Here is a 23,370-nt window from a genome sequence, read left to right on the forward strand (position 1 = left end):
ATTTAATAGATGCTAACTTATGAAACCGTTTTATTAAATGCCATTGTATATATACTTTTTATAAATGATCTAGTTGTTTGGTAGCAGAGAGGCGAAGGGACTTTTATTATGAAGTGCCAGGGAGGATGACGCACTATTGACGCGCGCTTCAAGTTTGTGCACAACGTTATTTGAGTGTAGAGTAGTTTTATTTGGGGATAATTATTCTTGACAGCTTAAGTAAGATTTACATAAATCTTTGTGATATTTGCAACCAGCAATTGAAAGCAACGACTTTGATTTATTGTGTAACAAGTGTAAATCTAGTTCGCAAAGTCCCTAAGTGCACTCTTTGTAAACACGCTGCTGCACAGGAAGATTTGAGTGGGACATTTCGAAAAGTGTTGCAGAGGTGCTGCAGGATCCAGCTGCTGTTTTTGTTGTGTTGGTGTGATAGAACAGCTGCAATACTGAAGCCAATAGCAGCATGATGCATTAAAGGAAAGCTAATGTAAGTACATGTCTGCACGGCACAGAAAAAACAGATATTGTGTTGCTTTACGTTTCTTTCCCGTTGCCAAACACTCATGTACTGCATTTTCTACTTCGTGGGCCAGAAGTGAGTTTAAATGTACTTTTTATATTGAATATAGAAGGTTTTTAGATATTTGTTTAAAGATTTGTCGTTTATTACTACAGCAGTACATTTGAGTAGATGTGACACGTTACAAGTAACGTTAAAAGTAAAAGTTGGTACTGAATCAAAAGAAAAAAAAATTACTCGCCTAAATGTCTATTGTGTAACCAAAAAATTACAATTAATTGAATAATTGAGTACTGTATTTAAACTGACATCGAGACACTTTGTAAACCAACCTTTTTCTTAATGTTTTAAGTATATAAGAAAGACTTGTATATAAGAAATGTAGTATTTTTCAACATTTTAAATTCAGCTGTAAATTCTGAGATTTGGTGTAGATGAGACATCTTTTTAAAAGGAAAATTATCAAATTATAGTGGTTTCATTGGCTGTTTTGTGGAAAAGTCAAAGTAAAATTCACAGGAGAGAATAAAATAGACTTTGTTTTTGTAATTAGAGGAAATTCTTTAGACCTGTGAAATATGCCCAGAATAATATTCATGCACTTTACACCACTGCTAATGGGTCATATTGGTAAAGTGTACAATGTTGTAACCCAGTAACCTGTAAAAAGTTGGGTTTTCAGGTCTCACCTCCTCTATCATGGAATCAAATGAGTTACTTGTGAAGAGGGATAAAATCCAGAGGGAGATTTTGGCTCTTGAGAGTACTCTGGGTGCCGACAGCAGCATCATAGACCTACTGTCATCTGACAGCAGTAGTGATGGTAAGTCACTGTCTCCTAACTGTGAGAGAGATGCCTTTTGGCCTTTTTAATTCACCAGTGAGTGTATCAGGTTAATCATAAGTGAATCTTTCTTTTATATCAAATTTGTTCACAAAATTGAATGAATGAATCAGAAGTGATCTAAAAAATATTTGATGAAATCCTGACCCATAACTGGAATGGTCATGGAATTGCATTGGCCTAAAAGTGTAGGGGCCTTGTATTTAGCCTGTGCTTTATATTAATGTAATATATAACATTTCCTTGACAGATGATGAATCTGATGACAGTGGACATGAAGTCGAAGGAGTGGTAAGAATTTAGAAAACTGCATGGTTAATATAACACACTATAGAAATTAAATGTAATATTCTTCTTGTAATTTTTTTCTTTTCTTTTTTAATTACTTGTAATTGCCTCTAGGAGCGTGATGACTTGGAGGCAGAGCGTCTGCAGATACAGAGGGAGATTGAAGAGTTAGAGAATACACTTGGTGCTAATGTAGCACTGGGCGATGTATTGGATGGTAAATAATATCTTAGTATTCATAGCGATTATTGGGTCCGCTGTTTCAGCTATACAAATAATTTGTTTGTAAATTGATTTGTCTTAATTGTTTTTTTTTTTTTGTGAAACAGAGAGTGAACATGACACTGATTCTGTAAGATTCCACTTTGTTTCTTTGATACATGCTTGTGCAGCTATTTATTTTTTATATTTTCTAATCATTGTTTTAAATGCTTATAATACAGTATTGTTCTGCTCTCATTAGAGTGATGAAGACAGTGATGATGATAATGATGAGTTGGATCTTCCTCAAAATGTGGAGACTTGCCTGCAAATGAATTTAGTCTATCAGGAGGTGTTGAAAGAGAAACTAGCTGAGCTGGAAAAACTCCTCAATGAGAATCAACAGCAGCAGGTGAACAACAAACATCAGGGCTCCAGTTCATTGAAAAAGAGTCTTCATGCCACTCGATTGTATGAGTTTAATTACAGTAGAACCATTTTAAAGCCAACTGTATCTCCACAGAAAGAGATTGAGGCCCAGATCTCTGGCCCAAGCACTTCTAGCTCCTCCGTACCAGGAGTTCCCCCTCAGAAACAATTTCTTGGATACTTCATGAAGCCTTACTTCAAAGACAAACTCACCAGTCTGGTATGTTATAAAACTAATACTGGAAGTCTGTTATTTTTTTTCCTGTGAAGTTTATTGGTTCTTTTGTTTGCTTCTAGGGCCCTCCAGCAAATAAAGAAACTAAAGCGAGACTGAGTCATGGTACCAGACCTATTGATGACCTGAAAATAAAAAGATGTATGTTTTATGGCAGCATGATTGCTTGATATTACTTTTATCTAGCTGATTTTTTAATAAAAAATAAAATGCTGGTTAATTCTTTCAGGGGAAGGTTGGCAGAAAACTTTGCTGACCAACGCAGTCACCAAAGACACTATGAAACGGATGCTACAACCCAAACTATCCAAGTAAGTTCTGGAAAAAAGGAAAACCAAACCTAAATATCTGGTTATTGTTGCCTTCTCTGTGCAACCTGGATAAAAAAGTTGTGCATTTAGAAATGCAAGTTTGCTTTTTCTGTTAAATTGAAGTATATGTGTACTTTTGTAGATAATGGCCGTTTTTATTACATTTTGAGAGCTTCCAATTGTCTGTGATTTCTTAGGCTGGACTATCTGAGTGCCAAGATGTCTAGAGCTGATGATGAGGGAAAAGAAGAATTGAAAAAACAAATGGATTTAATCGAGAAAGACATTGCAGGAATAAGGTAAAGGCATTTTAAGCACCTCGTCCTGTAAGATTGTACCTACACTACACTACAGTTCAGAGGTTTGAGGTCAGAAATATATTTTTAAAGAAGTCTATGCAGTTATAATCAGTGTTGGGGAAAGTTACTTTTAAAAGTAATGCATTACAATATTGCGTTACTCCCTAAAAAAGTAACTAATTACATTACTTTTTATGGAAAGTCATGCATTGCGTTACTTTTTAAATATGAGCAGTGCTTGATTGTTTTTAATACAAGAAGTTCTAATTATAGCAAATGTAAAAGCCCTTTCACACCAAAAAGTATAGTGAATAAACCTCAGGCTGAAGCAAAAGTAAATTCACGTCTGTAAACGCTGGAGAAGATTCAACACTCTTCAGCAATAAAAAACAAAAACAATGAAGCACAATTGTTAGTTTATCTAAAGTCATTTTTGCTTAGTATGGTTGAACTGGATCATCAAAGGTCAGCAGCAAAGACATTGGTTAATAAAATGGGATTAGATGCATTTGTGTTGTTTAACATTTAATTATTGCAGGTTTGTGTCATATTCTGAGTTTGCATTTCACTGTTTTAATTCATTCTGATGAATACGAAATCTGTTTTTTTGTGAGTGGGATGAATTAATGCACATTCACATTTAGTCTAGAACTACAGTAACAGTATGCTCACACAGAGCACTGTCAGTCAATAAATGGGGAAAAAAAGTAACTGGCGTTACTTTTCTGAAAAAGTAACTCTGATATTTTCTTGTAAATTAAAAAGTAATGTGTTACTTTACTAGTTACTTGAAAAAAGTAATATTATTAAGTAACTCGCGTTACTTGTAATGCGTTACCCCCAACACTGGTTGTAATGCTACAAAAGATTTCTATTTCAAATCAATTATTTCCTCAAAGGATGTAAAAAATGCATATTAAGCATCACAACTGTTTTCAACATTCATAATTATAAGAAATTTTTCTTAAGGGCCAAATCAGCGTATTAGAATGATTTCTGAAGGATCATGTAACACTAAAAACTGGAGTAATGGCTTCTGAAAATTTAGCTTTGCCATCACCGGAATAAATTGGATTTTAAAATGTATTCAGATAGAACAGTTCTTTTAAATGATACTAATATTTCTCAGTATTGCTGTTTAACTGTATTTTGAAACTGTAAAACAGGGGTAGGCAACGTCGGTCCTGGAGTGCCGATTTGCTGCAGAGTTTAGCTCCAACCTTGAAAAAAAAACCTCACCTGCCTGTAGCCCTAGTAATTCTGAAGACCTTGATTAGCTTGTTCAGGTGTGTTTGATTAGGGTTGGAGCTAAACTCTACAGGACAGCGGCACTCCAGGACCGACGTTGCCTACCCCTGCTGTAAAAGAAGCCTTGGGTAGCATAAGAGCCTTATTTTGAAAACAATAAAAAAAAAAAAAAAAAACTTAAAGACCTCCAAACTTTTGAATGGTTGTGTGCAAAAAAAAAAGTGTAATCAAACTTTGTAATATCATCTTAGTGCCCTGAGAGACGATCAGCTGCTGGGCAATCGCCATGACGATCATGACTGGGAGAAAATATCAAATATTGACGTAAGTTATGTAGTTGTTTTATTAAGGTGCATCCAAATAAATCTTGTTCTGTCTTCAGTTTTCCATTTCAAAAGTTTGAAAGACCGTGTTTTTGTTTGATAGTTTGAAGGTTTGCGACAGGCTGAGGATTTGAAAAGGTTCTGGCAGAACTATTTGCACCCCTCCATTAACAAGTCAGTATGGAAACAGGACGAGATTGATAAACTAAAAAGAACTGTGGAAGAGTACAATTGTTGCCATTGGGACAAAATCGCAGAGGCTCTTGGGGTAAGGGCAGAGGAATTCATGCACTTTCAAAACAGCAGCTGATGTTAACATGCTAATTAATAAGGTTTTTAATGTTTAACAATGCAACCTTCACCATATAATGCCTTTGTGTATATATATATATATATATATATATATATATATATATATATACATATATATATATATATATATATATATACATATATACATATATATACATATATATACATATATATATATATATATATATATACATATATATATATATATATATACATATATATATATATATATATATATATATACATATATATATATATATATATATACATATATATATATATATATATATACATATATATATATATATATACATATATATATATATATATATATATATATATATATATATATATATATATATATATATATATATATATATATATATATATATATATATATATATATATATATATATATATATATATATATATATATATATATATATATATATATATATATATACATATACATATACATACATATATATATATATATATATATATACATATACATACATACACACACACACACAGTGGGTACGGAAAGTATTCAGACCCCCTTAAATTTTTCACTCTGTTATATTGCAGCCATTTGCTAAAATCATTTAAGTTCATTTTTTTTCCTCATTAATGTACACACAGAACCCCATATTGACAGAAAAACACAGAATTGTTGACATTTTTGCAGATTTATTAAAAAAGAAAAACTGAAATATCACATGGTCCTAAGTATTCAGACACTTTGCTGTGACACTGATATATTTAACTCAGGTGCTGTCCATTTCTTCGGATCATCCTTGAGATGGTTCTACACCTTCATTTGAGTCCAGTTGTGTTTGATTATACTGACTGGACTTGATTAGGAAAGCCACACACCTGTCTATATAAGACCTTACAGCTCACAGTGCATGTCAGAGCAAATGAGAATCATGAGGTCAAAGGAACTGCCTGAAGAGCTCAGAGACAGAATTGTGGCAAGGCACAGATCTTTCCAAGGTTACAAAAAAATTTCTGCTGCACTTAAGGTTCCTAAGAGCACAGTGGCCTCCATAATCCTTAAAAGGATGATGTTTGGGACGACCAGAACCCTTCTTAGAGCTGGCCAAACTGAGCTGTCGGGGGAGAAGAGCCTTGGTGAGAGAGGTAAAGAAGACCCCAAAGATCACTGTGGCTGACCTCCAGAGATGCAGTAGGGAGATGGGAGAAAGTTGTAGAAAGTCAACCATCACTGCAGCCCTCCACCAGTCGGGGCTTTATGGCAGAGTGGCCCGACGGAAGCCTCTCCTCAGTGCAAGACACAAAAAACACCTGAAGGACCACAAGATGGTGAGAAATAAGATTCTCTGGTCTGATGAGACCAAGATAGAACTTTTTGGCCTTAATTCTAAGCGGTATGTGTGGAGAAAACCAGGCACTGCTCATCACCTGTCTAATACAGTCCCAACAGTGAAGCATGGTGGTGGCAGCATCATGCTGTGGGGGTGTTTTTCAGCTGCAGGGACAGGACGACTGGTTCCAATCGAGGGAAAGATGAATGCGGCCAAGTCCAGGGATATCCTGGACGAAAACCTTCTCCAGAGTGCTCAGGACCTCAGACTGGGCCGAAGGTTTACCTTCCAACAAGACAATGACCCTAAGCACACAGCTAAAATAACGAAGGAGTGGCTTCACAACAACTCCGTGACTGTTCTTGAATGGCCCAGCCAGAGCCCTGACTTAAACCCAATTGAGCATCTCTGGAGAGACCTAAAAATGGCTGTCCACCAACGTTTACCATCCAACCTGACAGAACTGGAGAGGATCTGCAAGGAGGAATGGCAGAGGATCCCCAAATCCAGGTGTGAAAAACTTGTTGCATCTTTCCCAAAAAGACTCATGGCTGTATTAGATCAAAAGGGTGCTTCTACTAAATACTGAGCAAAGGGTCTGAATACTTAGGACCATGTGATATTTTAGTTTTTCTTTTTTAATAAATTTGCAAAAATGTCAACAATTCTGTGTTTTTCTGTCAATATGGAGTGCTGTGTGTACATTAATGAGGAAAAAAAATGAACTTAATTGATTTTAGCAAATGGCTGCAATATAACAAAGAGTGAAAAATTTAAGGGGTCTGAATACTTTCCGACACAGTCATGGCCAATAATATCGACACCCTTGGTAAATATGAGCAAAGGCGGCTGTGAAAATTAATCTGCATTGTTTATCCTTTTTATCTTTCATTAAGAAAATTCACAAAATTCCAACCTATCATTGAAGTAAAACAATTGAGGAGGGGGGGGGGGGGGGGGACAGGGACAGCCATGGTAAAAGATTAATTTTGTGCTCAGTGACCCATTTTTGTGTTTATTTTGATGGTGTGCTAAAAAATGTAAATATGAGTGGGAATATACTTCAGAGATATTTTACTCATAAGAATTTCTAGGGGTGCCAATAATTGTGGTCAACATTCATTGGAGAAAAACATTTTTCATCATGAGATTTTCTCATATTAGTGGAGGGCACTGTATACAGGTGCATCTCAAAATTGGTGAATTAGAATATTGTGAAAAAGTTCAAAATTTTGATGATTAGAGCTTACAGCTCATGGAAGTCAAAAATCCAGTATCTCAAAATATTAGAATATATCCTAAGATCAATCAAAAAAAGGATTTGCAAAACAGAAAAGTTCAAGTTCTTGAAAGTATGTTAATTTATGCACTCAATACTTCTCCTTTAGCACAAATTCCAGCATCAGTGAGGTGTGGCATGGAAGCGATCAGCCTGTGGCACTGCTGAGGCACTATTGAGCCTTCAGCCCGTCTATTGTTGCATCGACTGTTTCTCATCTTTCTCTTGAAAATATACCATAGATTCCATATGGGGTTCAGGTCAGGCATGTTGGCTGGCCAATCAAGCACAGTAATATCATGGTCAGCAAACTACTTGGAAGTGGTTTTGGCACTGTGGGCAGGTGCTAAAGTCCTGCTGGAAAAGCAAATCAGCATCTCCATAAAGCTTGTCAGCAGATGGAAGCATGAAGTGCTCCAAAATCTCCTGGTAGACGGCTGCATTGACTCTGGACTTGATAAAACACAATGGACCAACACCAGCAGACGTCACGGCACCGCAAATCATCACTGACTTCGGAAACTTCACACTGGACTTCAAGCTGCTTGGATTATGTGCCTCTCCAGTCTTCCTCCAGACTCCAGACATTGATTTCCAAACGAAATGCAAAATTTACTTTTATCTGAAAAGAGGACTTTGAACCACTGAGCAACAGTCCAGTTCTTTTTCTCCTTAGCCCAGGGAAGATGCTTCTGTCGTTGTTTCTGTTTCAGAAGTGGCTTGGTAGCCCTTTTCCTGAAGACATCTGAGCGTGGTGACTCTTGATGCACTGACTCCAGCTTCAATCCACTCCTTGTGAAACTCTCCCAAGTGTTTGAATCGGCTTTGCTTGACAGTATTCTCAAGCTCGCAGTCATCCCTGTTGCTTGTGCACCTTTTCCTACCCAATTTCTTTCTTCCAGTCAACTTTGCATTTAATATGCTTTTATACAGCACTCTGTGGACAGCCACCCTTTTCAGTAATGACCTTCTGTGACTTACCCTCTTTATTGAGGGTGTCAGTGATTGTCTTCTGGATCATTGCCAAGTCCGCAGTCTTCCCCATTATTGTGGTTTCACAGAACAAGAGAGACCCGGAATTTATACTGTAGGGATGGTCATTTAATGAAACTGAAATGTAAATATTCTAATATTTTGAGATACTGGAGTTTGGACTTTCATGAGATGTAAGCTCTAATCATCAAAATTCAAACAAATAAACATTTGAAATGTTTTACTTTACATGTAATGAATCAAGAATATATGAAAGTTTCACTTTTTGAAATAAGTTACAAAAAAAATAACTTTTTCATGATATTCTATTATTTTTATTTTTTTTGATGCGCCTGTGTGTGTATGTGTATAAATATATATATAAAAAAGTGTGTGTCTTTTTTTTTTTTTCCAGACAAATAGAACGGCTTTCATGTGCTTCCAGACTTACCAGCGCTACATTTCAAAGACCTTCAGAAGGAAAGAGTGGACAAAAGACGAAGATGAGATCCTCAGAAAACTTGTTGAAAAAATGAAAATTGGCAACTTCATTCCCTACATACAGAGTGAGACAATTGGGTCTTCTTGAGCGCTTGTACTGAATGTTGCATATTTGTTTCTAAAACATTTCATTCTGACTCTAAAATCAGATTGGATAAGCCAAATTCAAAATACAATAGTTGACATATAGATTTAATTCTTATATAGATAGAAAAAAACTGTGAGGGAACAACAAAGGATTGTTCACACACAATGCATTCCTGCATCTGACTGCACATTTCAAAAATGTTTGTTTTAAATGTAAGAATATGTCCTATATAGGGGCTATATATTTGTATTATTTATTATCTCCATAGTGTCATACTTCATGGAGGGCCGTGATGGATCACAGCTGGCATATCGCTGGACATCCGTTTTGGATCCCTCTATAAAGAAAGGCCCCTGGTCCAAAGAGGAGGACCAGGTATGGAGCATAATTAATTTTGGATATTCCACTCTCTTTCAATAAACGAGAAACGAGAAAAGCTTATTTAATGCATTGTTTTTGCCATATTCCATATACCATATTCCGTCAATGATGACATAATGTTTTAATATATGTTGCAGTCACACATGCCTATGTTCACTAATTTGACTAACCATTCTCATATCAGTTGTTGCGAAATGCTGTCGCAAAATATGGCACCAAAGAATGGGGGAAAATCAGATTGGAAGTCCCAGGCAGGACTGACGGTGGTTGTCGTGACCGGTACAGTATGACACATTTCAAACTAATGTTTCAAAACAACATCCCTGAAATCATTTTAACACCCAAATCAATCTGGCTGGATTGACTAGTGCTTGATATGTAAATATGAATATTTTTGAATCTTAGGTATTTGGATTGTCTTCAGGAGAATGTGAAAAAGGGGCCTTGGAGCAAAGAGGAGGCCGAACTACTAAAAGAAAAGGTTGCGAAATATGGTGTTGGTAAGTGAAATTCCTCTTAAAAGGTTAAATCTTTGGAATTAACCAGCACTACCTTTAATAAATTAGCTTTAATAAGCCTTAAAATAGGCAGAAACAATATCCAGTATCCATGTAAATATCCATTATCAACCAATACTGTTAACTGAGAAGGATCATGTGACACTGAAAACTGGTGTAATGGCTTCTGAAAATTCAGTTTTGCCATCACAGGAGTACATTTAAATTTGTATTAAAAGCATATTTTATAAAACTACTGTTCTACTATATTTTTATACAGCCTTGGTGAGCATTAGAGACTTTAAGAACATGAAAAATATATATATATTGCTTCATACAGGAGATGATTCATCATGACATTTATATAATTTTTCATTGTTATGGTTTTGTTTTTTACCATATTTGGAGCAAATCTAACAAAAGGTTAGAACTTTTTGAAATGATACTTGGCAAAGTGTCTTTGTAAAAATTACATGCAAAAATTTATAAACTTTCAGTTTATTTTTGCTCTCAGCTCATAGTTTCATGTTTAGTGCAAATAATGTGAAGTGACATGCAGGTTTGACACCAAGACAATAAATACATAAATAAAATGCCATTGAAACGTATCTTCATTTGTAATCATTATTTTTTTTTATCAAATTCCAAAAATTTTATTATTGACATTTTGTATAAATATTGACATTTTTATTTTTCAATTTCAATTAATTGTGGGGGGGCCATGGCCCTCATTCAAGTTTGATTTTTGGCCCTTCGTATTAAAATGTTTGGGCACATCTGCTCATTATTTTCCAGGCAAGTGGGCTAAGATTGCCTCAGAGATCCCAAACCGGATTGACTGCCAGTGCCTAAGCAAGTGGAAATTACTAACACAAGCTGTAAGTTCATTCTTCAATATGTCTTGCATCCTTCAAGTAGATTAAATATCAAGAAGATTAAATATAAGCATACACATTTGGTTGTTGTTTCTGTTTTTCAGAGTAAAGGTATAAAAAGACAAAGGAAGCCAACAACAGTGCCACGAAAAAGAAAAAGACAAAAAGTATTGAAAACTATTAAAGAGGAGATACTCACCTCCAGTGAGGATGAAAAACAGATCAGCTATATGGACAGTGATGTTGAATCAAATGTTCCCTTAGTCAAAGTTCGGGAAGTTTCACAAAAGGACTACGTACAGCCAGATATGAAGGAATGGATACCTGTAAATGCAAACACAGGGGTTCATTCTCTAGGAACTGTCAGGACTGTGTTGGTCCATCCTCCCTCTAATGAGGAGGAGCAGCTAGAGAAATCCACTCTAGAATCTGGCTCAGGCCGCATTCGATCAAAGAACAGCAAATGTCCAAAAGTCATGCTCAGTTTAGAACGCAATACCATCCTGAACCGCTTTGGAAACGTGGAAAGAACTTATGTAGGTTTGAAGCCTACTGTCTTGCAGAGTCAGGTAAGATGTGCTCTTTTTCCTCTCTCTTTTTAGGTCAGATGAGTTTTTTTTTTAATTATTATTTATATGTTCTGCAGTGCTTCTGTATAAAAATTTATTTTGTTTCATGCATGCAGACTGACGATGAGAAGGCCATGCTCAAGGTGTCTATGAGTGATATTAAACACTTCCTGCAGTGGAAGGGAGCATCTGTAGTTAAGAAGGTATGGTTAACACAGACGCATACACATTTATAGTAAATAAGGCCATTACGTTATTATTATTTAAGTATAATAGAAAATAGTTGCCACTTTCTAATAAGCTAACAAGATTTAAAACTATAGCCCTATTCAGACTTAAGACTGTTAAGGCAGTGTTGTCTTTATAATATCATACTATTAAAAAATAATAATATTTGGAAAACATTTTATTTTAAATAAATAATACACTTACTTTGTTGATTGTATGTTTTTTTCCCTTTCAAAATGACCTAAAGGAGAAAATGACAAGTCCAAAACAAATTAAGAAAAGAAGGTCGGTTCAGGACATGTCCAGCCTTAATAATGACCTCTTTAAAGCCATCACCCCATGGATTGGTAATGTGATCCTGTCTGCTCCAGTGAATGAAAACACATTTTGTGAAGGTACAGACCCGTGTTTCACTTCTGACAAAACACCTACATTTTTGTGGAACTGCAGCAATATTTGAGCAGCCTCGCAAATCAGACAGTTAATTGCTGATAAATAAAGTTTCGCCCTTTTTTCCTGTTAAATATCTTGTTTCACTTCAAAATGTATCACATTATGGAAAGGTGGTTTCTGCGGGTCCTAAAAAGTCATAAATTCATAGTTATTGCATTAAATGTTGCATGCATTGCCAAAATGAATATCTTCCTGTTTTTGTTTTCCAGTACAAATATCTATCATCCTTAAATGAACAATTTATTTGAGATGCCAGTTTAAAACAGAAGTCTTGAAAAATTTTACAAAATTATGTTTATGCATACAAAGCAAGAACAAATATGTCAATAGGATAAATGAATATTTCCCTTTTAATGAAGTTACATTATGAGCCCACTGACAGATTTTTATTATTGTTTTAAACATAAATTTATTTTACTGGAAACAAGTAGATGTATCTTCATTTAAGAATCTTTATACATCTGCACTGGAAAACAAGACAAAAAGCTATTTCCATATTAGTTCTAGTGGTTGAGAGTTATTCAAGCCTTCAGCAATTTTTTTTTTTTCTTGTAAAATTAATTTAAAAATAATAGAGATCGGATTGGATTTTGAATTTCTGTTAATACAACTCATTGTGAGTTCCCTAGATATTTATATGTAGAGAACTTATTGTAATTATATTATTGTGTGATATACATTTAGAGAACGTTTTTTGTGTAAGAGAAACGCATTGTGTTTCCTTTTTAATTTAATCCTTAAAATTTCTTTAATAGGTCTTAAAGTCTTAAATTGACCTTAATAAAGCCTGTAGAAACCCTGTGGAAGTAAAATGAGTTGTAACTCTAATTCACATTGACTTTAAGCGATAAGTGCAATTTATTTTATAGTACTCTAATGTTCAGATTCAACATGGACCTAATTATGAGTAAATAATTCAAGGCTTTTTTTGTCAGTAATTCATCAATAATCATTTTACAGGTGATCTTGTTGGAATGAAAGCAGAAGACATCGCTCTTCCAAAAACATCAATGTTTTCATTTTTCCTCAAAGTAAGCCTAATTACTTTGTCAACGGTTATTATGAAATAAAAAATAAAAAAATAAAAGCCAGCAGTTTTTCACATGGTTGTATTTTCTTAACACAGGCTTTTCAAATAGATATCAAGGGTTGCAGGAATGTCATTGAAATTCAGCAAATGATCGGCATTAAGGTATTTATCAATGCAGCATCTTAAGTTTATTAGCCTAGTTGTCATACTTTGTTCCTGATGTGCATATGCAGTATTTTTTTAAAGAAATTATCTTGCAGATTAGTGTTCCCTCAGTATTGCTAGTTGTTCTCTCTTGTCTTGTCTTTTTTCAGAAGCCAATTGCTCAGTCTAAACCAAGAACAGGTATGTCAGTTTATATTTATCCATTTTTAAATATAATGGCAAATAATGCACATCCAAAGAGCTCCAGTTCTTTCTGCAGTAACATGCTTTATGTCAATGTTTCCTTCCTATGGTTATTTGGCTCCTCAAAAAGTGTCAGCAATGCTTAAGGATGCAAAACAGAAAGCTGAGCACAAGAAACCTGCAGAACCTCCTCAACATCCACCTCCCCTGCAGACGGTTCTTCTTAACCCTCTCCAACTGCCAGTCAGACAGATGACAACCCCTAATTTTATTCAACCCAAAACTCTTGTCATTACACAGCCGAACCAGCAGAGGGCAGTGCAGCCTTTACTAATTAAGTCACCACCACAAGTTTTATCACAGAATGCTCTGCTGCTGATACAGCCGACTGCACCTGCACAACCTGTGATGGCCTCAAGCCCCAGATCACCAAGTACAGAGGACTCAAACAGCATCAGATCTGCAAAACGCATCCGCAGACCTACTGAGAAAGTCCAAGCCCTAATGGAAGAAGCTAAAGGTAGTAAAAAAGAGTCACCAAAACGAAACCAAGGCAAACAGAATGTTGGTTTTCCAACTATTACATTGCAGATGCCAGTAAACTGGATTCTTGCCCCCACCAAGTTGGTACAAGTAACTGGTCCAGTTTCTGCTAATATCCCAAGCAACCAGACACTAAATGTGCCAAACAATTCCTCCCTGAATAACAGTATTAGTCCATGCATCTCAGCTAATCTATATCCAGTATCATCTGCACTTGTTGTTGCTGCTTCCTCTGCCAGTCCTGCCCTTATATATTCTTCAGTCTCGAATGCCTCCAGAGAGACCCTAAAGACTTCCTCCTCTGTGAATATTAGCCCCAAAGGCATCCAGACACCTCTTTCAACTACTTCTACCTTAGTACAGAGCAGAAGTGTGATACATAGTGTTCAGATGTTATCCCCAACACCTATGAAAGTGGACCAAAAAGGTTCACACGTTGAAGCTACAAAGAACTCCTCAGACTCCTCTTCTGATGGATCCATTGTAAGGCAATATCAGACAGCTACATCAACTGGTTCCAGAGTATCTCCTGCTGTTTTCAGTGTTCTTCCAGTTCCCTTGACTGTGCCACCTTTGACTAGTTCACCAGTCTTATTGAAGCCAACAAGTAATGTTGCAGTGGCAAAGTCTCCTGGTGTTACTGAAAATGGCTGCGTTCTTGTGAGAACTAATCAGCTACCAACCGTCATCCAACAGAACAGCTTGCCCAACACAATATTGAGCCCCCTTTCTGCCTCTAGAAGACCAATTGCTCATTCACCTCAGGTTGTAGCTGAATGTCCTCAGATTGTGGCTTCGTCGCCTCAGATTGTGGCTCCGTCGCCTCAGATTGTGGCTCCGTCGCCTCAGATTGTGGCTCCGTCACCTCAGATTGTGGCTCCGTCACCTCAGATTGTGGCTCCGTCACCTCAGATTGTGGCTCCGTCACCTCAGATTGTGGCTCCGTCACCTCAGATTGTGGCTCCATCACCTCAGATTTTGGCTCCATCACCGCCATCACCTCGGATTATGGCTCCATCATCGCCATCACCTCAGATTGTGGCTCCATCACCTCAGATTGTGGCTCCATCACCTCGGATTGTGGCTCCATCACCTCGGATTATGGCTCCATCACCTCATATTATGGCTCCATCACCTCAGATTGCGGCTCCATCTGTTCAAGTTGTGGCTCCATCACCTCAGATTATGGCTCCATCACTTCAGATTGTGGCTCCATCAGCTCGGGTTGTGGCTCCATCAGTTCAGATTTTGGCTCCATCACCTCGGATTTTGGCTCCATCACCTCGGATTTTGGCTCCATCAACTCAGATTGTGGGTCCATTAGAAATACCTCAAATCAGAACATCAAGTGAAGCATTGCTCCCTCTTCCTGATATTCCTTTTGATGTTGTTAGCTTTAATCCTCACTTGATATTCCCTGAGCAGTCATCTGAAGTAGATGACTGGATGAATGGAAAAGGTGGAATTCCATTACCTCATTTAGAGATGTCTTTGCCTTACCTTCCTCCATCTGTCGCCAACATCAAAACACTGACTTCTTTGCTCAAAGTTAAACAATCTCTGCTTGCAGCTGCAGTGAATATCCTGCCAGTTGAGTATCAAAACTATATAGAGGAAGAAGCTCAAGTAGCTGCCATCCGCAAAATGATTGCCGAAAGGTTTGCCTCAAATCCAGCGTACCAGCTTTTGAAGGCTCGTTTCTTGTCGTGCTTTACTTTACCAGCCCTTTTGGCCACTATAAACCCTTCTGTGACATGTGAGTTGCCCACAGATAACAATGGTGATGAAGATGAGGTCTTGTTATTACAAACGATAAAAAAAAGAATTCGGCCACCAGCTGCAGTAAGTTGCACATAACATTGAAGCAGTCTTTGTTTTGTTTAATTTATTTTTATTATAATTTATGCATTTTCCCTATCTTTCAGAGGATTGAGCTTAACACAAATGAAAACGAAGCCTCAGCAAAACAGTTTTCAGGAATCAGTACAAGAAGGCAAAGGAGTCAACATTGAGTTACATAAGATTCATCATCTGAATGAGTACCAGTAACTTCAGATTTTGTACAGTTCATGATTTGTGTAGAAATGTGTACCACTAAAAGAAATCTATATTACAGTTCAAGGGACCAGTCAGATATTCATTGCACTAATTTCTTTTACTCCATCCATATGTTTTAAGAACCTTCAGTATGTGTCCTGACAATTTTTTGGAAATAAAATTATAAATAAACAAGACTCAGAAGTTTGCACTGAGCTACTGTTAAATTATCATATACTTTCATTTTGTTACTGCTTTTTGAATAAATTGTTCTGTAGAAATGTGAAATGTTTTGTCATTGTTTTTGTGCATTTGTATTTTTTATGCTTTTATATTATGTGATCATAATGTGCAACCCACACCTGAATCTTAAAGTTTGTGAACATTTAAAATATCATGAATTTATAAATTATTTTGTACATTCAGTACCACTTAAAAAAAAAGTACAGAATTTCTTGGGATTTTAAACAAAACTCATTTCACGTGAGATGAGAACATCAGTACCTTAATAGAAGCTGTTGTATTTTACATGAAGCTGAAAGCCTCACAAGGGGATGCCACAAGTTGAGATCACAGAGACACATTGAATATATTAATAACGGTTGACTATATATTTTCTTCAGAAAATGATGTACTCATTCTCCGACCAAATTCCACAGAAAGTGTGTTGCAGCTCAACAATTCATTGTGAAATAGATGGAAATTTAAAAAAACTGCAAAGACAGCTGGAAAAAGGGAACTTATGTCACCACAGTGCTCCGTGAACTTCATTTCCTTTTTGAGTTTACAGACGAGCTGAATGTGTAATGCGCATTTAGCTTTAAACGGCTATTTTCAAGATAACAAAGAGCTAGTGTTAGTCATGTTTGATGGCCCGGGGGGTTTTGAGGTGGAGGAGGATGATGAGTGCTGGGCACGGCTGGAAGACTACAGAATGCTTCTCATCAAGACCATTGAGCCCTCAAGGATAACACCTTATCTGAGACAATGTAAAGTGCTGAGCAGTGAGGACGAAGAACAGATCTACAATGACCCCAGTCTGGTTATCAGGCGTAGAAAAGTTGGTGAGTGTTTTTAGGACACCGGTTCAACTGTTTTCAAACATTAAATATGCAGCAAATACTGTTGAAAGAAATAATTACTGTATAATCTGAAGCTTTCTATTTTATTTTCTAAGTATACACTTGGCGGTCTCTAGGAATGGTTCAGGAATGGTTTTTTTTATTTGCTTATAGGAGTGCTGCTGGACATATTACAAAGAACTGGCCTCAAAGGATATGAGGCATTTCTAGAGAGCTTGGAGCTAGACTACCCAGATGTGTACCGCAAAATCACCGGCAAAGAGCCTGCTAGGGTCTTCTCCGTGCTTATTGGTAAGTTGTATATTTTTAATTAAGTATCAGTTGGTTAGTATACTTTTTTAATATGTTAAACAAAAAATACTTTAGCCACATCTTTTATGCAAGTAAAATCTGAAAACTGCTATCATCATAAGCCAAAGGACTTTGTAAAATAATGCCACAGGATTTTTAACCATGGGGTCTCCGGAGGTACTAAAAGGGGTCCTTAGAAAGGATATAAAATGTAATGTTTCCATGTCAATGTTTGTTAATACAATATGGATTCCCAGGCTTTTGACATCGCTACTATTTTCTTTCATGAACACCCTACAGTTTGTTTTTTTCCCTCACAAACCCCAGTTTGCGAAAAACCTGCTGTAATGTTTAATGCATTTCATGATGTTGATAACAAAGAATGAAATAGATTATCTTTGTTTTTTTAATCAATATGGTAAATAATAACCACATTCAAGTCTATGTGATAAACAAGTTAGGTCATAAGTAATCTAAAAGCAGTCATCCACCCAGCACTGTAGACTACACACATTTATACTATACAGAACCTGCTTTTTTATTATCTGCAAAGTACTTACTCAAAAGAAAGAATGCTATTTTGAATGAATCTGTTGAATGAATGATTCAAGGAATCACTGTTAAAGACACACACGTGTTGCAATGCCACCACCTGCTATAACAATGTACTCTGAAAAATCCCTACCACAAATGTCCAGACTGACAGTCTGTGTGGAAAGAGTGATAAAAAAAAACAGTGCTGTTGGAACTTGGAATACCGCTCTGTTAATTAAATTTGAAATGATCTGTTTAATTAAATGTAGTAATACTAGGTTACTATTCTAGATTAAAGTTGTTATATTGTGTTAGAGATTTTTTTTATATACTTAAGGTGCAAGCATAGCTAGAAATGGTGTGCCTCTTGACTAATTTCTGTCATGGTTTCTGTATGCAAACCTCTGGTTTATAGAACTCTCTCTCTGTCTGTTCACCCAGACACGGCCGGTGAATGTGGCCTCACTCAGTTCCTCATGAGCGAGGTCTCTCGCCTACAGAAGCTCGCACAGGACGAACGGAGGAAACGACTCGAAGTGTCTGCGCAGGCGGCGGAGCAGCTAGACACCATCCGCCAGCTGCAGCTGTGTGAGAGCGAGCTGCACAAACAGCAGGACCGCGTGCAGCGCATCCGAGAGGAGCGCGAGCGCATGTGCGAGGAGGCGCGCAAACTGAGAGACGAGAATTACCGACTGATGCACGACCTGACCAGACTGAGCGAGGACAAGAACTGCGCGCTCATGTGTAACAGAGACCTCCAGCTCGAGGTGATCAGTCAGGCCAACAGGAAAACCTTTCAAAAACATGTCTGGGTCACAGTTCACCACAAAAGAAATAAGAAATTAAATGCGGTCAAAACTGTAATTTTAACTGTAAACTTCATCACTTTGGTTCCCTCAGCAAGGTCCCAATAGAATTTTTCCATTGGCTTTTGAATTGTTGCAGAAACAGCCAACAAAGGTTTATCATTCTTACATGTTTTATCATCTTAAAGGGTTTGCTCACCCAAAAAAATTACAATTCTGTCATTAATTACTCACCCTCGTGTCGTTCCAAACCTGTAAGACCTTCATTCATCTTCAGAACACAAATTAAGATATTTTTGATGAAATCTGAGAGCTCTCTGACCCTCCATAGACAGCAACGCAACTGCAATGTTCCCAGGTCCAGAAACGTTGCAAGGACATCCATGTGACATCAGTGGTTTGACTGTAATTTTACGAAGCTACGAGAATACTTTTTGTGAGCAAAGAAAACAATAATAACATCATTTATTCAACAATTCTTCTCCCCGAGTTATCGTATTCCGCCATTTTGGAGGTTATACCCCAGAACGTAAGCAACGCTGATTACATTGATTACGGTCTGGGGTACAGTTGAACCACTGATGTCACATGGACTATAAATGTACATTATTATTATTCTTTAGCTTGGGTTGAACAATTTATTTTTGCTTAGATGGAACAGCAGCTACGCTAATCGTGTCTCTGCTTGTCTCTACGTTTCTGCCACGGGATTAACATCCCGTGGTAGCCAGGAATTACAGAACTTCAGTCTGGATCTAACCATTACATGATCTGAGATGACCGAACACCTGAGATGCAAAGACACTATTCAAACTTATTGACACTTTATTTTCTTTTTCTTTTTTTTTTTCTTTTTTTGATATTGTGCAGTGCTTTGACACAATTTGCATTGTAAAAAGCGCTATATAAGTAAAGGTGACTTGACTTGACTTGACTATTTTACCGATGTCATTGCTACGTTTCTGGACCTGGGAAGATTGCAGTTAGCAGTTTGCAGTAATGACAGTAATGCAGTAGCATTACTGTCTACAGCGGGTCCGAGAGCTCAGATTTAATCAAAAATATCTTAATTTGTGTTCCGAAGATGAACGAAGGACTTTAAGGGTTTGGAACCACAAACCCTCATGAGGGTGAGTAATTAATGACAGAATTTTCTTTTTTGGGTGAACTAAACCTTGAACAAAATGAACAATGTTTGTGAATGTTGAAGCCTACAATTGCCATGCATTTAAAAGCTAAATGGCTAACAAATTATACCACAGTCACATGACTTTAATGTCACCATCTGTTCTGACAACTCTATTGTCTAACTATTCTAACTCAAACTTTGGTTAAAAGCAGACTAGTGAATTATATTGTTCAGCATGATAAAGTTTAATGTCCCTGACAACCTATGGTCCCATTTAGCCTTGTTAACAACTGGCTTTTTAAAATAAATCACAATGGGGTATTACTGGTGTATTTTATGTTGTATAACATAACGAGAAAAAATCTTGAGCTTGTGCTTGCAGACTTCATTTCAGGCATTGACTTCAGGACGATAGAACCATAAGCTCCAACTTGTTTCTGAGTTTTGGCCTACAAAAATGTCATCCCTGTATATGCTATAGCATGTCTATGTCTAGAAGGGCGAAGTTGAAGAAAGTAGACTATTAGTTTTCTAAAGATTATTTAGAATTAGATTATTATATTTTATTTTTGTTAAAATGTAATTTTACTATCTTTTCTCTTTGTTTTTCTCTTTAAATTTGATCTTTTCTCTTTGCATATTTCCTTTTCTCCCTTTCTGTAAGATTGAGAAATTGAAACACAGCTTAATGAATGCAGAAAGTGACTCAAAGATCCAACGGAAAAAAACAATAACCTTGAAGAATGCCATGGAGCAGAGGCCAAGTCCTGAGCTGATCTGGCAGATGCAGAGAGAAAATGACCTTCTTACAGCTCGCATACAGGACCTTGAAAGTGCTTCCAAGGTAAATCAGTCTCATTTATTAGACTACACTAATCAAAATATAAACAAGAATGCCTAATACACACAATTCACCGACACAGGTCAAAACTCTGCAGCATGAAAAACTTGATTCACAGTCATTAGAGGAATTCAAGCAACAAAGTCAGGCACAATACCAGGCCCTGGTGAATGATCTCTACAATCAAAGGAGAGACCTACATGATGCAGAAGAGCTGTGTGATAAGGTAGCTTGTGTTTTGTATGTGCAGACTGGATTCGCAGTAAATGTTACTTTATTTTTTGTTATGCATATCATATCAGGAGTTTTTGTATATATATAAATGTGTGTGTGTGTGTGTATAATTCTGTTATTAAATTGAAGTATCGAGAGGAGAAGGATGAGTTAGAACTGAAGTGTATTATGCTAAAAAAGGACTCCAAAATGTACCGTGACCGAATGAAAGACATTCTGAAGCAGCTGGAAGAAGTCATCAAAGAAAGAGACAAGGTATCTCACTTTCCTCTTTGCATGACAAAGCATATAGCAACATAATGTGGTAAATTGTATCGTCATTTTACATTAGATCAGAGATGCACAAACAAGAGCCAGCGGACCAAAGTTGCCCTGTAACAACTTTTGATTTGGCTCACAATCCATATCACAAGAGGGGGAAAAACATGTAATTTAAGCATATCTTCATTTTTAATTTATCTTTTTGTTTTTAACATATTTTACTTTTGCACTGAAAAGTAGAAAATATAAATTTGATTAAGAAGTTTAAATTTTAATATAAAACTTGGATGTAATTTGGCCCACAGCCTTTTTGGACTTTCATAAAAAAAAGTTTGGTCACATCTGTATCAGATGAAGAAATGCCAATCTTTATTCAGATTTATTCAATGTTTCTGTTGTATGTATGTATTGCAATAACCACAACAGTTGTATGGCACTGCCCTTTTAATAGGCTATTTGTACAAGAGAGGAGTACCATTTGGAGAACTCAAAAAATCTCCAAGACAAAGACCAGTATCGCAAACAGATCCGGGAGATGGGAGAGCGTTATGATGAACTTCAAGTTCAGTTGTTTCGAACTCAAGGAGAGGTTCTTGCTCTTCAGTCAAAGCTCCGCAAACAGAAAAACCCAATTCAAGTGGTATGTACACTTGAAATTTATACTACACAGAGTGAGTGTGACGTGTGAATGGAATAGATGAGTCATTATTTAGTTCAAGTGCTTCCACTCACATTATCTTTGGGCACAAAATGCATGATCACTGGGTAATGGTTTATAATGAATAGTATGTTTGTTATTATGCGTTTTATTCCCTCAGAACTCAGAAGAAAGCTCCTTGCTCAGTTCATTTGAGGTAATTTTATATAACTCTCTATTAAACATTTAAATGCAAACACTCTTCAGTTGTCTTTCTCATCTTAAAGTGGCATTATTCTCCACAGCATTTGGTGTGTATTCTTTTTAGTCATCAACAGGGTTGCTTGCATTTTGTCCACAGATGAAAAGTCAGACTAGTGAGGAAGAGTCCAGGGAAAGGGGTGAAAAGGGTAACATTCTCTGATTTTCTCCATCAGATCTCATGGAAAAAAAATATTATTTTTGTTTTTTAAACATCCTGTTTCCTCACACAGACATGAGTGAAGAGTCACAGAGCCAGACATCTGGAGAGTACAATGTAAGTATCATCTTTGTTGTGGATGCTTATTCATACAGAGATAGTGACTTCATTTTTTATGCATATTTCATGTTTGCAGTATTCCGAGAGGATGTTCTCTGAGGAGGGCAAATCAGCTAACTGCAGACTTAAATCAAGATGCAACTTTCATTATAGGAGGTTGGTTTTTATTGTTATTATTATTCTTTCATAACAACAATTTAACCATTGAAATTAACCACTGAAGCAGAGCTACTACTATATTTCAGATTTTAATCAAATGGAATGATTTGTTTCTAAGCAATACTCCTAATGTGGTCTTGGACAGGAAACGTGCTTTAAGAACTAAAAAATTCACAGACAAAGAGAGTGTGCAGTGCATACTGGACAACACTACTGGGAGTGATACAGACGGGATGTGACATACAGCTTTGGACAAGGAGACGAAATGTGGCCTTCTTTGAAGGCATATTAAACTTTAATGTAATTTAATAACAATCCAACATTGTTCTGCATCCAGTGACCCATAAAACCTGATTAACATCATAGTAATATCATAGTGTTCACTGTCAAAGTATGTCCAGTCAATCACTTATCATGAGTGTGATCTGACAGTTTTTTCTGTTATCTATTAATATATAATATAATTAATATAAAAATATATATTTTTTTTGTAAATCTTGTTCTCTTGAGCAAAAACAGTGGAAATGTTTGAATAGATTTTGTTTTTTTTGGACCCAAGACTTTAAGGTATGTCCAGAAACTGATGTTTAAAAATGAACTTACCCTAAAAATATTCACTGAACTTAAAAGTCTGACAGTTATCTCTAGTTTCTCATATAAGGGCATGAATTATACTGTATGAATGGGATATTCTAATTATTTTTCTATGAACT

General features: G+C 36.4%; 2 protein-coding genes across 7 annotated transcripts; both read left to right on the top strand.

The window, feature by feature from the left end:
- The first annotated feature begins 96 nt into the window (after window positions 1-96).
- On the top strand, window positions 97-16,428 carry LOC306870039 (uncharacterized protein). 3 transcript variants are annotated; one of them, XM_079417073.1, is made up of 26 exons: window positions 97-490; window positions 1,206-1,346; window positions 1,618-1,658; window positions 1,770-1,872; window positions 1,985-2,007; window positions 2,119-2,268; window positions 2,380-2,505; window positions 2,583-2,661; window positions 2,750-2,831; window positions 3,029-3,130; window positions 4,630-4,702; window positions 4,805-4,969; window positions 9,008-9,158; window positions 9,450-9,556; window positions 9,747-9,841; window positions 9,968-10,062; window positions 10,855-10,937; window positions 11,039-11,503; window positions 11,620-11,706; window positions 11,979-12,126; window positions 13,145-13,215; window positions 13,311-13,376; window positions 13,529-13,559; window positions 13,693-14,999; window positions 15,060-15,947; window positions 16,031-16,428. In XM_079417073.1, exons 2-26 carry the CDS (start codon window positions 1,223-1,225, stop codon window positions 16,115-16,117), a joined length of 4,749 nt encoding a protein of 1,582 aa, XP_079273199.1. In that variant the 5' UTR covers window positions 97-490; window positions 1,206-1,222; the 3' UTR covers window positions 16,118-16,428. The 3 variants fall into 3 exon arrangements, with proteins under 3 accessions (XP_079273199.1, XP_079273200.1, XP_079273198.1); XM_079417074.1 differs by having other exon boundaries at window positions 13,693-14,957; window positions 15,039-15,947; XM_079417072.1 differs by having other exon boundaries at window positions 13,693-15,947; window positions 16,031-16,427.
- A 509-nt stretch (window positions 16,429-16,937) lies between these two features.
- On the top strand, window positions 16,938-23,198 carry LOC306869624 (caspase recruitment domain-containing protein 9-like). Of its 4 annotated transcripts, none has more exons than XM_079416433.1 (12): window positions 16,938-17,206; window positions 17,378-17,515; window positions 18,491-18,816; window positions 20,649-20,828; window positions 20,908-21,051; window positions 21,189-21,314; window positions 21,772-21,960; window positions 22,139-22,174; window positions 22,286-22,367; window positions 22,452-22,495; window positions 22,575-22,654; window positions 22,776-23,198. In XM_079416433.1, the coding sequence occupies exons 1-12, from the start codon at window positions 16,942-16,944 to the stop codon at window positions 22,894-22,896; spliced, it is 1,731 nt and encodes a 576-aa protein (XP_079272559.1). In that variant the 5' UTR covers window positions 16,938-16,941; the 3' UTR covers window positions 22,897-23,198. The 4 variants fall into 4 exon arrangements, with proteins under 4 accessions (XP_079272559.1, XP_079272560.1, XP_079272561.1 ...); XM_079416434.1 differs by having other exon boundaries at window positions 22,803-23,198; XM_079416435.1 differs by having other exon boundaries at window positions 22,319-22,367.
- The last annotated feature ends 172 nt before the right edge of the window (window positions 23,199-23,370 follow it).

This window comes from Barbus barbus (genome assembly GCF_936440315.1).
Source record: "Barbus barbus genome assembly, chromosome: 5".
Classification (NCBI taxonomy): domain Eukaryota; kingdom Metazoa; phylum Chordata; class Actinopteri; order Cypriniformes; family Cyprinidae; genus Barbus; species Barbus barbus.